Source organism: Chiloscyllium punctatum, chromosome 29 (assembly GCF_047496795.1).
Source record: "Chiloscyllium punctatum isolate Juve2018m chromosome 29, sChiPun1.3, whole genome shotgun sequence".
NCBI lineage: Eukaryota > Metazoa > Chordata > Chondrichthyes > Orectolobiformes > Hemiscylliidae > Chiloscyllium > Chiloscyllium punctatum.
The window spans coordinates 68,597,678-68,616,140 of NC_092767.1; the positions used below are offsets into that span (position 1 = coordinate 68,597,678).

Below are 18,463 nucleotides of genomic sequence, written 5' to 3' on the forward strand. Positions count from 1 at the left end.
CGTTTGCTCAAAACGTCGATTTTCCTGTTCTTCAAATGCTGCCTGACCGGCTATGGTTTTCCAGCACCACTCTAAGCAAGACAAACAGTTCAAGGGCACTTGGGGATAGTCAACAAATGTTGGCCCTGCCAGCGATGCCCAAGTCCCATGTAAGAATAAAGAACCTCCTTTCCACTCTATGCTTCTTTCACTTGGGGTCAAAGATCAGGGCTGAAATTCCACACAGAACGAGAGGCCATTAAGAATCAAAAGGTCATGTGCTTAGACCCTCTCCCGTCATCCAGGTTGATACTTCCTGTGTCATACTTAGGGAATGTAGCAGTGGTGGAGGTGCCATCTTTTGGATCATAGGTTCATGGTACAAGTGGACAGGAAATGTCCCGGCCAATCTTCCTCTTCCAATCCCCAAGCAAAAAGAACAAGTAGACAATTAGAATTATATTGTGCAAAATTGAGCTGCCATAGATTTACATTCCAACAGTGACAACATACGAGACGGGATTAATCACAATTTAAGCTGTTTACAACATTGTGATAACGTGATTGAGGAACTTCCTAAGCAGACGAGCTAATTTAAAACAGGCAGTACCAGTTTGATGCTAACTTTGTAAATCATGGGGAGTGGGAGGGGTGGAACAGAATATGCCTGGGGCAAGGGGTAGTTGGGCACACAACTCCCAAACCAATGAGCCTTACGTCAGTGGTGGGTAAGCTGTTCGAGGGGATTCTGAAAGACTAAATCTACATGTATGTGGAAAGGCAAGGACTGATTAGGGACAGTCAACATGGCTTTGCTCAGGAAATTATGACTCATAAACTTGATTGAGTTTTTTGAAGAGATGACTATGATAGATCGATGAAGGCAGAGCATTTGACATTGTCTACATGGACTTTAGGAAGGCCTTCAACAAAGTTCCACATGGTAGACTGGTTAGAAAGGATGGATCACATGGGATCTAGGGAGAGCTAGCCAATTGGATACAGAGTTACCTTGATGCTAGGAGATAGTGTGTGCTGGTAGAGGGTTGTTGTTTCGACTGGAGACCTGCGACCAGGGGTGTGCTGCAAGGATTGGTGCTGCGTCCGTGGTCATCATTTATATAAGCAATATGAATGATAATACAAGAGGCATGGTTACTAAATTTGCAAATGACACTAAAATTGGTAAAATAGCAGAGAGTGAAGATTCTTAGAGTTCAACAGGAACTTGATCAACTGAACCAGTCAGCTGAGGAATGGCAGATGGAGTTTAATTTATATAAATGATAGAGCAGATCTTACACAGTTACTGTAGGACCCTGTGCACTGTTGTCGATCAGAAACACTTAGGCTGCAGGTACATAGTTCCTTGAAAGTGGCATCACAAATAGAAAGGGTGGTGAAGGCAGCATTTGGCAGGCTTGCTTAATCAGTCAGGAGTACAGAAGTTGGGACATCATGTTAAAGTTGTACAAGACACTAGTAAGGACACATTTAGAATACAGCCCTATTATTAAACTGGAAAGGGTGCAAAAAACATTTACAAGGGTTTGAGTTATAAGGAGAGGCTTGATATGCTGGGACTTTCTTCCCTGGATCAGAGAAGGTTGAGGGACAACATTACAGCGGTTTATAAAATTGTAAAGGGCATAGATAAGACTCCCGAAGATAGGGGAGTCCAAAACTAGAGGGCATAAGTTTAAGCAGAGAGGCAAAAGGTTTAAAAGAGACTCAAGGGGCAACATTTTCACAGTGAGAGTAGTGCATATATAGAACAAACTGCCAGAGGACATAGTAAAGATGAGTACAATTACAACATTTAAAAGACACTTGGACAGGTACATGACTAGAAAAGGTTTAGAGGAATATGGGCCAAATGCAAGCAAATTGTACAACAGAGGAACCTCTATTATCCAGCATACGATTAACCAAATTTTGGATTATCCAGACAAGAACACAACATCCCAGAGCTTGGCTAACAATGTTATCAAGGTTCCTCTGTAGTTCAGTTTAGAAAACCTGGGTGTCAAGGAAGAGTTGGACCAAAGAGTCTGTTTCTGTGCTGTTTGACTCTAGATGCTAGTGGTAATGTCACTGAACTAGTAATCCAACAGCCCAGGTTAAGATTTTGGGGGCACTGATTCAAACCCTGCTGACTGGTGATGAAATTGGAATTCAATTTAAAAAATCTGGAACAAAGAGTTCATCTAATGGCATCTGTTGTTTTTTTTAAAAACCTATCTGATTCACTAAAGTCCTTTAGGGAAAGAAATCTGCCATCCTTACCTGTTCTGGCCTACACGTGACTCCAGATGTACAGCAATGGGTTGACTCTTAAGTGCCCTCTGAAACTGCCAAACAAGGGCAACTAGGGATGGGCAATAAATGTCAGCCAGTGATGCCCTCATCATGTGAACAATTATAAAACAAGATTAATCTGCCACCAATACAATCTTGAGCACTGAATTCCAGAGTCCACCCACTTGCAGCATCTCCCTTTACATTCCCTGTTGACTGAATGCTCTTTTTGGATTTCTCTTTCCCCCTCCAAACCCAATCCCCAACAAACACAGACACATTCTCGACAAACCCTCAGTACAGATTGAGACTATTCGAGACGGACGACGATCCAGATGACGAGGAGCTTACCTGTACAATTGCTGTCGAACTTCTGCAGAAATATGGTCGCAAGAAAGATAAGATCAATTTCTACTACATTGGATTCTACATCTACGCAGTGAGTGAACTAGCGATACGTTATAATAATATGGATTGATCTGGTGACTATGTGATCGACATCACGCAGAATCTAATATCGTGTAAATATGTCACCACATGGAGTTGCATAACCAGATGGGCCAGCACACAGGGGCCTTGGCATTTTATACCAGGGCTTCTCAATGTGGTATTGAGGGTCGAAAATCTGGGGCCAGAATTAGGACAATTTCAAGCATCAAATTGAGGCGACATTTTGCTTGTTAAAGAGTTTCTCATTAAGGTTACCCAGGTATTCCAGCTTTCATTTAAACAGTGGTGGAGGCTCTAGTGGTGTGGTGGTAATGTCCCGACTTCTGTGCAGGAGGTTCAAGTCACATCTGCTCCAGATGTATGTAATGACATCCCTGAATAGGTTGGTTAGAAAATATTGCAAACACTGTTACACAGGAAACTGTATATATTAAACAGTGTGCTTGTTACACAGTGATCAGAGTCACAGAGGGAGCTGTATATATTAAACTGTGTCACACATGGAGCTCTATAATATTAAGCAGAGCTGTTTATAGTAAACCGTATATGACACAGGAAGCTATAATTATTAAAGTGTCACATGCAGTTGAATCTGTATCAAATTTTGCATCCTATCTTGTTGGACTCTACATTTACTATTGCAGGAAATTCTTCTGTATACAATATAAGAACTATTTTCCCTATCGGCAGCAGGTGGGACTTGAACTCACTTCTGGCCCAGAGGTCAGGCCACCATAAAAGAGTCGAAGAGCTGTAAATGATGATCAGATGTTTCCAACACTGACTCCCACATAACATTTTAGTTGAAGTGAGGCCCCTTTGAAACAGTCCCACTTATTGTAAAAGTTGACCGCTCCAACTTTTTTTAAACCCGCAGATTCTCAGAAAATCAACTTTTATGCAAGTATATACAGTATCTCTGGAAATCTATATCAATAACATTCAAAGACATTCCTTTATCTCCTGTAATCCTCAAAACATTCAGCCAGATAGTTAAAACTCAAGTTAGGTCTGACCAAATTAGTCTGATCAGCTCATGTTTATTCTCAATCACATTATTCTCACAAGCAAGATTTTAGCAGTTCCTTCAGAACCATTTTTAAAGAAACTAATTGTGGGATTTGGTGTCACTGGCTAAGTCAGCATTTTTTGCCCAGAGGACAGTTAACAGTGAACCACATTGCTGTGGGTCTAGACTCTCATGTAGTCCAGACTAGGTAAAGATTGCAGGGCATCAGTGAAGGAGGTGCTTTTATTTTAAACAACATGCTCTGATGTGAGACTTTATTAAGTTCAAATTTCACCATCTGCTGTGATAGAATACAAATCACCTTTTCAGAACATAGAACAAAGAAAATTACAGCACAGGAACAAGCCCTTCGGCCTTCTAAGCCTGCGCCGATCCAGATCCTCTATCTAAACCTGCCGCCTATTTTCTAAAGATCTGTATCCCTTTGCTCCCTGCCCAATCATTTATCTGTTTAAATACATCTTAAATGATACTATCGTTCCCTCCTCTACCGCCTCCGCTGGCTACGTGTTCCAGGCTTCCACCACTCTCTGCATAAAGAACTTTCCACGCATATCTCACCTAATCCTTTCCCCCCCCTCACTCTGAACTCGTGAACCCTAGTAATTGAATTCTGCACTCTGGGAAAAAGCTTCTTGCTATCCATCCTGGCTATACTGCTCACGATTTTGTAGACTTCAATCACGTCCTCCATCTTTCTAACAAAAATAATCCTAATCTATTCAACCTCTCTTCATAGCTAGCACCCTCCATACCAGACAATATCCTGGTGAACCTCCTCTGCACCCTCTCCAAAACATCCACATCCTTTTGGTAATGTAGCAACCAGAACTGTACGCAGTATTCCAAATGCTGCCGAACCAAAGTCCTAAACAACTGTAATATGACCTGCCAACTCTTGTACTCAATATCCTGACCATTTTATTGACCTGTGTTGCTACCTTCAGGCAATAATGGATCTGAAACATCCAGATCTCTCTGTATGTCAATTTTCCCCAAGACTTTTCCATTTACTTTATAATTCACTCTTGAATTGGATCTTCCAAAATGCATCACCTTGCATTTGCCTGGATTGAACTCCATCTACCATTTCTCTGCCCATCTCTCCAATCTATCCATATTCTGCTGTATTCTCTAATAGTCCCCCTCACTATCTGCTACTACATCTCATCTGCAAACTTGCTAATGAGGCAACCGATACCTTCCTCCAAATCATTTATGTATATCACAAACAACAATGGTACCAGCACGGATTCCTGTGGAACACCACTGGTCACAGGTCTCCATTTTGAGAAACTCCCTTCCATTTCTACTCTCTTTCTCTCTCCTGTTGCCCAGCCAGTTCTCTATCCATTTAGCTAGAACACCCTAGACCCCATGCGACTTCACCTTCTCCATTAGCCTACCATGGGAAACCTTATCAAATGCCATACTAAAGTCCATGTATATGACATGTTCAGCCCTTCCCCCAAAAAATTCTATTAAGTTCATAAGACATGACCTTCCCCGCACAAAACCATGCTGCCCATTACTGATAAACCCATGTTCTTCCAAATAGGAAAAGATCCTATCCCTATGTGTTTTCTCCAGCAGCTTCCCATCCACTGACGTCAGGCTGACCAGTCTATATTTACCTGGAGTATCCTTGCTACCCTTCTTAAACAAGGGGAGAACATTAGCAATTCTCCAGTCCTCCAGGACCTCAGCTGTGTTCAAGAATGCTACAATGATATCTGTTAAAGTCCCAGCTATTTCCTCTCTCGCTTCCTTGAGTAACCTGGGGTATATCCCATTTGGGGGCTTGTCCATCTTTAATGCCTTTTAGAATACCCAAAACTTATTCCCTCCTTATACCGACTTGACCTAGAGTATGCCAAAGATCTATCCCAAACCTCAACATCCATCATGTCCCTCTCCTTGGTGAATACCAATGCAAAGCAATCATTAAGAATCTCACCTATTTTCTCTGACTCCACACATAACTTTCCTCCTTTGTTCTTGAGTGGGCCAACCCTTTCTGTAGTTACCCTCTTGCTCCTTATATATGAAAATAAGGCTTTGAGATTTTCCTTAACCCTGTTTGCTAAGGATAACTCATGACCCCTTTTAGCCCTCTTAATTCCATTTCAGATTGGTCCTAAATTGCCGATATTCTTCCAAAGCTTTGTCTGTCTTCAGTCGCCTAGACCTCATCTACACATCCTTTTTCCTCTTAGCTAGTCTCACGATTTCACCTGTCATCCGTAGTCCCCTAATCTTGTCATTTCCATCCCTCATTAGCACAGGAACATACCTCTGCTGAACTCTAATCAACCTCTCTTTAAAAGCTTCCCACATATTGAATGTGGATTTACCTTCAACCAGCTGCACCCAATCCACATTCCCCAGCTCCTGCCAAATTTTGGTATAGTTGGCCTTCCCCAATTCAGCACTCTTCCTTTAGGACCACTCTCATCTTTGTCCATGAGTACTCTAAAACGTATGGAATTGTGATCACTATTCCCAAAGTAATACCCTACTGAAACTTCAACCACCTTGCCGGCCTCATTTCTCAACACCAGCTCCAGTCTGGCCCCTTCCCAAGTTGGACTATTTACACATTGCTCTAGAAAACCCTCCTGGATGATCCTTACAATTGTGCTCCATCTAGACCTCTAACACTAAGCGAATCCCAGTCAATGTTGGGAAAATTAAAATCTATCACCACCACCCTGTTGCTCCTACATCTTTCCATGATCTGTTTACATATTTGCACCTCTGTCTCACATTCACTGTTGGGAGGCTTGTAGTACAGCCCCAACATTGTTGCTGCACCCTTCCTATTTCTGAGCTCTGCCTATATTGTCTCACTGCTCTAGTGCCCTCCTTCAGCGTAGCTGTGACATCCTCTCTGACCAGTAATGCAACTCCTCCACCCCTTTTACCTGCCAGTCTATCCTCCTGAAGGATTGATATCCTGGGATGTTTAGCTGCCAATCATGCCTTCCCTCAACCAAATCTCAGTAATAGCAATAACATCATGCTCCCAGGTACTAATCCAAGCTCCAAGTTCATCCGCGTTTCCTACTATACTTCTTGCATTAAAACAAATGCAACTCAGGCCATCAGTCCCTTTACATTCATCATCTGCTCCCTGCCTTCTCTTCCCCTTAGTCATGCTGACTTCATTATCTAGTTCCTTACAGGCTTTAGTTTCTGCTTTCTTACTGTCTTCTTACTTCATTTGGTTCCCAATCCCCTGCTACATTAATTTAAACCCTCCCCAACAGCATTAGCACAATCACCCCCAAGAATATTGGTTCCAGTCCGGCCCAGGTAGAGACCATCCAATTTATAATAATCCCACCTCCCCCAGAACTGGTCCCAATGTCCCAAAAATCTGAACCCCTCCCTCCTACACCATCTCTCAAGCCACGCATTCATCCTGTTTACTCTATCATTCCAACTCTGACTAGCACGTGGCACTGGTAGAAAAACTACCTGAGGTCCTATTTTTTAACTTGGTTCCTAACTCTCTAAATTCTGCTTGTAGGACCTCATCCCTTTTTTTGACTTATATCGTTTGTGCATATATGCACCACGACAACTTGCTATTCACCCTCCCCCTTGAGAATGTTCTGCAGCTTATCCGAGAACATCCCTGTCCTGTGCACCACCTGGGAGGCATCATACCATTCGGGAGTCTCATTTTCGACCACAGAACTGCCTATCTACTCCCCTTACAATTGAATCCCCTATGACTATAGTCCTTCCACTCTTTTTCCCGCCCTTCTGAACAGCACAGCCACGGTGCCATGATCCTAGCTACTGCTACCTTCCCCTGGTGAGCCATCTCCCCCAACAGTTAGTATACCTGCTTTGGAGGGAGATGACCGCAGGGGACACCTGCACTGCCTTCCTGCTCTTTCTCTGCCTTTTGGTCACCCATTCCCTTTCTCCCTCAGCAATCCTAATATGCAGGGTGACCAACTCACTAAATGTGTTCTTCACAATCCCCACAGTATTGTGTATGCTCCAAAGTGAGTCCATCCACAGCTCCAGAGCCATCATGTGATCTAACAAGAGCTGCAACTGGACACCCATCCTACACTTGAAGGAACCAGAGATGTCAGCTGAGTCCCCGAGCACCCACAGTGAGCAAGAGGAGCAAACCATGGGTCTGAGATCTCATGCCATTTTTAATCTTAAATTTAACTTTAGTCTTAGCTGAGGTAAACAAAAAAGGAAAGTTTTTGCCAAATCACTCGATTTAAAATAATAAAACAAAAAGGAAATAGGAAAACTTTACTTGATCAACTCAGCACAGAGTCCCTTTTTTTAGTTAGAGGAGAAAGGAGGGTGGAAGGCAGTACACATTTGGTGTCTCGGGTTCAGCCACTACCCAAATAAAACTATTTCACTCACCTTCCCAGCAGCCCTCTGGTCCTCGTTCTCACCTCTCGACATCATCTGGATTACTACTCCACTGATATTACCATTACACCACCACTCCCAGATGCACCAGACTTAAGCCCTGGTGATTGGAATAGCAAGATATGACGAATGGTCAAACTCAACTTTTTAACCACGATTACCTCTGATCTAGTTAAACAGAGAGCAATCCAAGTTTGTAGATAATGTTTGATTAGGAGGGACACAGTAACAAAAATAAAAAGTCCTAACTGAGATAGAAATGAGGAGAATTTCTGTTTCTCTCCTGGGGTCAGGGTGAGAATTTTTTTTTCTCTTAGAGGGTCATAAGTCTGTGGAATTCTTTCCCAAAGAGGGGATGCAGGCTCATTGAATATCTTTATTGCAGAGGTAGATAGATGCTTGACTAACAGGGGATCAGTGGTTATCAGGGATATCCAGGTGAGTGCGGTTGAGGCCATGCCAGTTTTAATGGTAGAGCAGATTTGAGGGGCTGAATAGCCAACTATGATCGTGAGCATGAAGTTCCAAACATGCAAACAGATTATAACAGCAACCTGTGCCCCTTGTAATTGACCCCTCCATTCTAGGAAAAAGCCTCATACTTTCCACTCTATCCATGTCATTCACAATCTTATAAACTTCTATCAGGTTGCCTCTCAACCTCCTGTGTTCCAGTGAAAACAAACCCAAGCTATCCAACCTTTCTTCATAGTTAAAATCCCCCATACAAAGCAACATCCTGATAAACCTTCTCTGTACCCCCTCCAAAGCATCCAAATTCTTCTGGTAGTGTGGTGACCAGAATAGTACGCAATATTCTAAGCGTGGCCTAGCTAAAGTTCTATAAAGCTGCAGCATAACTTGCCTATGCTATACTCAATGTCCTTTTCAATGAAGACAAGCATGCCAAATGCCTTTTTTACTACCTTACCTACCTGCGCTGTCATCTTCATTGATCTGTCGATCTGCACACCCAGAGCCCTCTGCATATTAATAATCCTAAATGTGATGGAATATTCCTCACTTGTCTGGATGAGTGTAGCTCCAATATTACTAAAAACAACTTGACATCATCTAGGACAAAGCAGCCCACTTGATTGGCACCATGTCCACAAACATCCACTCCATCCACCAACACTCAGTAGGAACAGTGTGTACCATCTACAAGATGTACTGCAGCAATGCTTCAAAGATCCTTAGACAGCACTTTCCAAAATCATGACAACTTCCATCTAGAAGGGTAAGTCAGAAGATACATGGAAACACCACTCCTGCATGTTCCCCTCACAAGTAACTCACCGTCCTGCCTCGGAAATGTATCGTTTTTCCTTCACTGTCCCTGGGTCAAATTACTACAATTCCCTCCAAAACAGCAATGTGGGTTTACCTACAGCATTTGAACTACAGCACTTTAAGAAAGCAGCTCAAGGACAAGGAGGGACAGGCAAAAAATGCTGTTCAGTCAGTGACATCCATGAATGAATAAAAAGCAAGTATATGCCTGGACGTTGTCTCAACAAAGACTGCTAAAATACAGTGGAGAAAATGAGGCTACAATTGTGTAGAGCCTCAGCCAGACACCATCTGAACACCTCACTTCAAGAATGATGCGCTGCTTTGGAAGGAATACAGCCCAGATTCAACAGAAGGATTCAGGGTTAAAGGTTTTGTTTATGAGAGAGCCGCACAAATCTGGCTTGTATCTCCTCCAGTTTGGAAGGCTGAGATGTAACCGTTTAAATGACTCAGTGGGATGGAGAGGCAGGAACTATTTCCTTTCTGGCAAGAGCTATGACTATCACAAAATTGGAACTGGCCCATTTTGGAGGAAATTAGGAAGCAGCTTTCATAGGAAAAGGTCAATGGGGTCATCACGTCCTCCAGATGCTTGTGGACACTCAGAAAAAGTTGAGAGCTTTGGTGAAGAAAGTTGTTAGATATTTATTTGATGAAAACATCAAGAGTTACACCACAGTGAGACCACTAGCAAAACAGGATCGAGGGGCTCAATAGCCTCCTCCTCTGTCTGTGTACTGATGAGGAAGTTTCACAGATGGAATTTGTGTACAATATCAGGACACTGACATCATTGTGTTTCTCTTGCAGGTCCCTCAACGGGTACGTATGCAGCTACCCTATTACAAGGAGAATTACAGAACAGTTACAGCTGAGAGGAAGACCATTCAGCCCACTGGGTCTGTGCTGACCCTTTCCAAGAGAACTGCAGCGAGTCCCACTACCTGTGTCCCTTTTCGTGTAACCCTGCAAGTCTCTCTACTTTTGAATATTTATCCAATTCTCTTTTGGGAGCCAATGATTAAAGCTGCCTCCACTATGTTCTCTTGCACAGCATTCTAGATCCTAACATGTCACTGTGTGAAATGTCTTGTCTCAAGTGGCCTTGCACAGAAATGTTACAGTGTAGGAGGAGGCCATTTGGCACTTTATGTTTCTACTAGCTCCCTGTGCATCTTAACTTGATGCCAATCTCCCATCTTTTCCCTGTAACTTTGTATGTTGTTTTCATTTAAATAAGAATCCCAGACCCCTCTTAAAAGTTTCCACATTTCCAAACCCAGACCACTCACTGTTTGAAAATGTTAGTTTCTCACCTCATAACTGCTTTTCAAAACATTAAACCTGTGCCCTCTAGCTCTTGATTTTTTTAGAAGCAGGAATAGATTTTCCCCATATACTCTAACCAGCCCCCTCATGATCCTGAAAACATCTGCCATTTGTCCTTTGTTCTGGAACCCTGCCATTGGCAACTTTATGAACTTCTCCAATCTTTGTTGAAAATAATTAATAAATCTGGTTATCCTCTCTCACTCATACACGCATGTTAATATTTCAAGTCTGATATGACACTTCTTTGGAACACAGTAAGAAAATAAGGCTTTGGAATTCCTGACACAGTTCCAAAAACAATTATTCCAGACTCGAAACATTAACTCTATCCCTCTCTCCACAGATTCTGCCAGGCCTGCTGAGTTTCTCCAGTAATTTCCATGTTTGGTTTAGATTTCCAGCATCCAAAGTATTTTGCTTTTATTTAGCACAAATAATCGTTCCGTTTTGGGTTGTCAATTCTTAAGAGTTCTTTTCGCTGTTGCAGTTTCAAGGCCCTCTTCATGGGTCTTGTGGTGTGTGGAAGGGATTTGAAGTGTGCATCTTAGTATACAAACCCTTTCTCAGTTAAGTCTGAAAGGAAAAATCTCAGTAAGCTAACAGATCTCTGACTCATCTTTGACTTGTGTCATTCATTCATGGGATATGGGCATCACTGGGTGGCCATCTCTAATTGCCCAGAGGCAGTTAAGCGTCAACCCCATTCATCCCTAAAGGACATCAGTGAACCAAATGGATTTTTATGACAATCAACAATAGTCATGAGATCACTAAACATCAGACCAGCTTTCTTCCAGTATTTACAGATTTCAAAGTTCATCGTCTGCCATAGTGGGATTTGAACCCATGGCCTCAGGACAACAACCTGAGGTTCTGCATCGATAGTCCAATGACATGACTATTGCCTCCCCACCAGCCAATGATACCCAGCTTCCTTTTGTATGCCCACTGGCACCACACCATTCCAAACCTCTGTCCAGTGCAGAACCCATATCACGAGTTTTGTTATGAGCTGATCAGCAGCAAATGCCCTCACTATTGTGGTACTAGGTTTTGAAAGGATCTATCCGTAACTTGGTGTCATGGAACATTTCAAAACCAGCCCGCTATCAAACAAACCTTCTCTGTCCTCTGGCACCACTCCATCTCAATTAAACGAACTGACCAAAAGGCAAGATAGCTGAACAAAGTCAAAGAAACGTAATGGCTCAGTGAAGTTAATTAAACAAGGCGTGAATGAGTTGGGGCTTGTGCTGCAGTTTTTTCAGTGACAGGAATACGGGAATGGGAGTGAGGTAGCTCGTAATCACATGTCTGCTGTAATGAATTGACTCACTCTCACTCACTTCCATCAAGTTTCAGAATCAGAACTCCCGTTTTGGCAGAAAGTTCTTCCGTAAATACCGACCGGTGTTTGACTCGGGCAATTACATCAACAGCCGTTCCGTGGCGAGGCGGCTGCAGCTCCCTCCTGGCGAGTACGTCATTCTGCCCACCACCTTCAGTAAGAACGAGGAGGGGGAGTTCTTTCTGCGGATCTTTGCAAAGAAGAACAATGTCTCCAGGTACAGCATCGGAGCTGGCCATTGAACTTATGGGGGATGGAGTCATTTCTCACTCTGATCCCAACCTCTGATCAACTCAACATCTACTGTTCAATAAGAATCTCACACTTCAATATTCATACACCTCCAGGATGTAATAGGGTTCAGATTTAAAAACTCCTGTCTATGGGTGCAAGGGAGTGATGGTGGCATGACGTTAATATCACTAGATGCAATATCTGTCATGGGTCACATAATCTGGAATGAAAAACTCATCTCAGTGACAGTGATCATGAAACTACGATCAATTGCCCTAAACCCCATGTGGTTCACCAATACTCTTCATGGAAGCAAATCTGCCATCTTCACTTGGTCTGGCCAACACATGACTCCAGACCCACAGCAATGGGGTGGACTTTTAACTGCCCTCTGAAATAGCCTAGAGAGTCACTCAGTTGCATTCTAGCACATGGCTCATTGCTATCTTCTCAAGGTCAATTAGGGATATGTCATAAATGCCTCACCAGTGACCCATTAATATATGTGGCCTCCAGTTCATGCAAGTAACCCCATTTAGGGTTATCAGTTAGGACTATTAGTGCCACGCGTTGTGTGGACTGGAAGCTGTATATATTAGCACTCAGACAGAAAGAACATGCAAATGCTTTGCACCTGTTTCAACTAACAAAATAGGGGACAGCCGTTTACTGGTTGATTTATCAGGCTAATGCCTTAACTAATCAGAGCCAAACTGTCTGATTTAAAAATGTAAACAATGGCTGACAGTTAACTGTCAATCATCATTAGTTATAATTTCTCCACAGCAACATCTCAACCAGCATCTACTTGCCTACCAATTAGCTGTCTCCTCTCACACAGTATAAATGTTAATGGGTATTCCTGCAAAGTGTCCTGATGAGTGCAAGATGAAAAGCTCCAACAAAATACTCAAGTTTATTTTGTTTATGAAGCAGTTTTAGAAATTCATACAATCACATGACTAATGCAATATAGTGAACTTCTTTTAAATAATAAATCTGATGTTCCTTTACTCATCAGTATTTCTTTTTTTTCCCAGGGAGAACAGCACCACCACTTCTGCCTTTAACCCAGAGGTAATCGTAATAGACGATAAGCTGTTTAGGTACTTGAGTCAGCATCTCTGTAAACACTCTGAGGACAGGTACAGCATTGGGGTTAGATACAGAATAAATCTCCCTCCAAATTATCCCATTAACCTGCTTAAACCCTAATCTTGACTATACTGGACCAATTTCCCATATTGCACTGAAATATATAGCACCAGTTTCCTGATCGCTAAAAGTTTGAGTAAGTGACTGTTAATACTCATGACCATTGGCTTTTGCAAGTTGAGATGGACCGACCCGATTCTGTTCACGCTGAGATATCTGGGCCTGCACTGACTAACCACTGGCAGAGTGTGGGGTTGGTAGCTACATCCAGATCTGGTGCAATGCAAATGCGATACTGCGGAGACACCACCAGCTGACCTTTTTCTCTAACCATTGGGGGCTAGTAGCAGGAAGAGGGCTTATAATAGCTCCCAAAAGACAAAATCTTGTGGGTAACCTGAATTTTAACTTGAGGCAATTTCTGAAACAATGGGAGGGTTCTGGCTGCACAATGGTAGTTCTGTGCACACCTTCTGTACACACAAATTGCACAGGCTGCTTCCTCATCACATTCACGCATGCCTCTGTACTTTGGACTTGATTTGACTTCAAATTCTGCCTCTTCCAGGTCAACTGGACAGAGGTTGATGTTGACAACAAGAGCGCACTGAACGTGCTGAAAGATGCTGTAAGTGAGGTATGTGTTTCTCTGCGGAGGTGACTGTCAGCTCCTTCATATAGCTTCAGTCATGGGTTACTGCTCACTGATTGTGGGTTTATTTTCGGGCTGGATCTTACTGCTTATTGTTGGGCTTATTGTGATCTCTCTATTTCTCTCTTACAGACTGACACCTTAAGTGCCTCAGCGTTCATGGAGCTCTTCAATTCAGGTCTGTCAAACCTCAAAATCCTGTGAGTGAATGACACACCCTCCCTTTCAGCCAATACAGTGGAGTGACCTGTCCTCTGACCAATAGCATAAGCAAGTGACCCATCTTCTGGCCAATTGTATGAGCGAGTGACTGGCTTTCTGCACAATAGCGTCTGTGAGTGTCCTGTTCTCTCCCTAAAACTTGATTCGAGTCATCAGCCTTCTGACTAATAGCAGAAGTGAGTGATTGACCTTCCAGCCAATAGTGCGACTGTGTGGAGAGTTCTAAAATCTACCACTCTAGGACCGAGTGCCTGTAGTTGGCGGACAAGAAAAATCTAAACTTCCTCTTTTTGTACAAATCTAATTTTGCTTCTAGTTTTTAGTTAACATATACCTGAAATGTATAATTTAAACACTACTGTTTCCAGCTTTAAGCTGTGTTTTAGGAGGAGCAGTTGGGATTAAATAAAGAAGCAGCTCAAACAGATTCCTCATTAAGCAGGTCAGAGCGCCCCTATGTGTTAGGTCATAAGATCAACAGAAATAGGGACAGAAGTAAACTTTTCAATCTCTCGAGCAATCGCTATCATTCATTGGAGTCAAATTCCTGGGAGTTACGATCACCAACATCAGTCCTGGTGCACCCATGTTGACAGTATGGTCAAAAAAGCACAGAAACACTTCTACTTCTTCAGGAAGCTAAGGAAATTCAGCATATCCACGAAGGCACTTATAATTTTTTTACAGATACACCCTAACTGGGTGCATCACAGCGTAATATGGCAACTGCTCTTCCCAAGATCAAAAGGAACCCAAGAGAGTCATGAACATAGCCCAGTCCATCATGCAAATCAGCTCCCATCCACTGACTTCATCTATACTTCCTGCTGCATCAGGAAAGTACCCAATGTAATCAAAGACCCCTTCTACCCTGGTTATACTCTCCTACACCCTCTTCCATTGGGCAGAAGATATAAAATTTTGTATACACGTTCAAACAGATTCAAGCTTCTTTCCTGATGTTATCAGATTTTTTAATATTAATGCTGATCTCTCTGCACCTTTAGAGCAACTGTAACATTGCATTCTGCACACTATTCTGTTACCCTCATGTACTTGTATAGTACAATCTGCCTGTAAAGCATGTAAGACAACACTTTCCACTCTACCTCAGTACAATGACATTAATAAATCACATCAAATCAAAAAATTCCTTATCTCCACTTTCTGCCCTTTCCACGTAACCCTTGATTCCCCTGCTGATCAATAGTCTCAGCACAAGGATTCTGCCCCCACATCTCTGTGAGGCAAGAAGTTCCAATGACTCTTTATCCTCTAACTGAAGGAATTCCTCCTCATCTCAAGTCTTCAAATGGTGCCCCTTTATCCTGAGACTATGCCCCTAGGTCCTAGTACCAGAATATGTTAAATAGCTAACATAGTGTGACTTTGGACTTGAGTACAACTTACAATAGAGTACTGGAGTGGGTATACATGGAATTAAGGGAAGAAGGGAAATAGATGCTCCGTTGCTTTTGCTTTTCCTAGTTATTTCAGCCTCCAGGAAGTGATTCTTAATGTGCTACAGAAGAGGAAGTTTGTTATTTGGTGAGTATCTGGTAAGTAACCAAGATTTATTCTATTCCTAAGGTTCAACATTAAACTACAAGAGGTGTAAAGTTAATAACACATTTTAAAATATAAGTAAATGTAGAATTGAATAAATTAAGTAGAAAACATTAAGGATGGCAGTAAAGATTTAGTGTCACAGAGGCAGCACATGGAAGCTCCTGGATGCTAGTCTGATCCAGGGCAAACGTTTGAAGTTCGATCAGTTTCAACTGTATACAAGCTGGACACTGAACTATGGATGGTGTGCTTTATCAGGAATGGGAAGCTTTCTGAATTCCACGTTCCAGGAGGTTGGGTTATCTGATTTTGTCTATTTAACGCCTGAAGAGTGTAACTGCAACTGAAAAAAAGATAAGGGGGTCTTAAGGCTAAGAGCACGAACCTCAGCCTTTCAAATTGCCAAACAAGTCTGAGGTTCTTTCAGTTTGGAAGAGAGAGAGGGCTGCAGAGTGGATGAACTGGCCATGGCAAGGGAAGTCACTCAAGAAGTAAGGAGGAATGTAGTGGTAATAAGGGATACTATAGTGGGGAATTGACACTGTTCTCCGTTGCAAACAGCAACATTCCAGACAGCTGTGCTGAATGCTCAACGCCAGGATTCAGGACATCAGCTCAGAGCTAGAAAGGAACTTACAGTGGGAGACAAAGAATCCAGTCATTGTGATCCATGCAGATACCAACAACACAGGCAAGGAGATGCTGCATAAACTGTATATGGAGCTACACACCAAATTAAGAACAGAACCTCAAAGGTCATAATGTCTACATTATTACCTGAGGTACGTGCAAACTGGCACAGAGAAAATCAAGATTGGGAGACACATTCCTCTCTCTAAGACTGGTGTAGAATAGGTGAGTTCTGGTTTGTGTGTCACTGTCACCAGTACAGGGGAAAAGGATGATCTGTACCATTAGGACTGTCTTCCCCTGATTCATGCTGGGGCCAGTGTTCTTGGCAACCATATAACTATAGAAATAAAGTTGATTTCAAATTAAATGAGAGCAAGGGATCAAATTTAGAAGATGCGGTAAATCAAAGAGTTGTCAAGGCCAAAGAGAAACGTATTAATATGGAAAATGATAATCAGACTGTGACAAGAAAGGACAGAATGAATCTAGAGTCAATCAGCAAAAAAGACCCAGAATATGCAAAAACAACAAAAGAACAAACTAATGGCTCTGTATTTGAACACACATTGAATTCAAAACAAAATAAATGAACTGACTGCAGAAATAGAAATTCATAAGTACGATCTGGTAGTCATTTACAGAAATGTGGCTGCAGGACAACATGACTTGGGACTTGCATATTGAAGAGAACCGGGAATTTATGAGCAACAAGATACTAGGAAAAGGGGAAGGTGTGGCTCTGTTAGTTAATGATGGTTTAATAATATAGAGAAGGCTTGCCTAATTAGATAAACAAGGATGTGGAATAGGTTCGTAGTAATGAGAAATGATAAAGATACAATGTTATGGCTTTATGCATGGGAAATCATGTCTCACAAATTTGATTTGAGTTTTTTGAAGAGGATTGAGGATTTAACAAAGAGGATTGAGGGCAGAGCAGTAGATGTGATCTATATGGACTTCAGTAAGGCATTCAACAAGGTTAGATCTCATGGAATACAGGGAGAACTCGCCATTTGGATACAGAACTGGCTCAAAGGTAGAAGACAGAGGGTGGTGGTGGAGGGCTGTTTTTCAGACTGGAGGCCTGTGACCAGTGGAGTGCCACAAGGATCAGTGCTGGGTCAACCACTTTTCATCATTTATATAAATGATTTGGATGTCAGCATAAGAGGTATAATTAGTAAGTTTGCTGATGACACCAAAATTGGAGATGTAGTGGACAGCGAAGAAGGTTACCTCAGATTACAACGGGATCTTGATCAGATGGGCCAATAGATAGAGAAATGCCAGGTAGAGTTTAATTCAGATAAATGTGAGGTGCTGCATTTTGGGAAAGCAAATCTTAGCAGGACTTATACACTTAATGGTAAGGTCCTAGGGAATGTTGCTGAACAAAGAGATCTTGCAGTGGAGGTTCATAGCTTCTTGAAAGTGGAGTCGCAGGTAGATAGGATAGTGAAGGCGGCATTTGATATGCTTTCCTTTATTGGTCAGTGTATTGAGTACAGGAGTTGGGAGGTCATGTTGCGGCTGTACAGGACATTGGTTAGGCCACTGTTGGAACATTGCGTGCAATTCTGGTCTGCTTCCAATCGGAAAAATATTGTGAAACTTGAAAGGGTTCAGAAAAGATTTACAAGGATGTTGCCAGGGTTGGAGGATTTGAGTTATAGGGAAACATTGAATAGGCTAGGGCTGTTTTCCCTGGACCATCGGAGGCTGAGGGGTGACCTTATAGATGTTTATAAAATCACGAGGGGCATGGATAGGATAACTAGACAAAGTATTTTCCCTGGGGTGGGGGAGTCCAGATCTAGAGGGCATAGGTTTAGGGTGAGAGGGGAAAGAT

The 18,463-nt window shown here is 42.4% G+C and overlaps 1 protein-coding gene across 1 annotated transcript in view; it reads left to right on the forward strand.

Annotated features, from left to right (window-relative positions):
- Positions 1-18,463, forward strand: part of capn12 (calpain 12) — a 46,008-nt gene that overhangs the window by 19,292 nt on the left and 8,253 nt on the right. Inside the window, 6 exon segments of the mRNA XM_072549322.1 lie at positions 2,553-2,716; positions 10,277-10,288; positions 12,155-12,363; positions 13,421-13,457; positions 14,104-14,172; positions 14,320-14,365. Of these exon segments, the coding sequence (XP_072405423.1) occupies positions 2,553-2,716; positions 10,277-10,288; positions 12,155-12,363; positions 13,421-13,457; positions 14,104-14,172; positions 14,320-14,365 (537 nt within the window).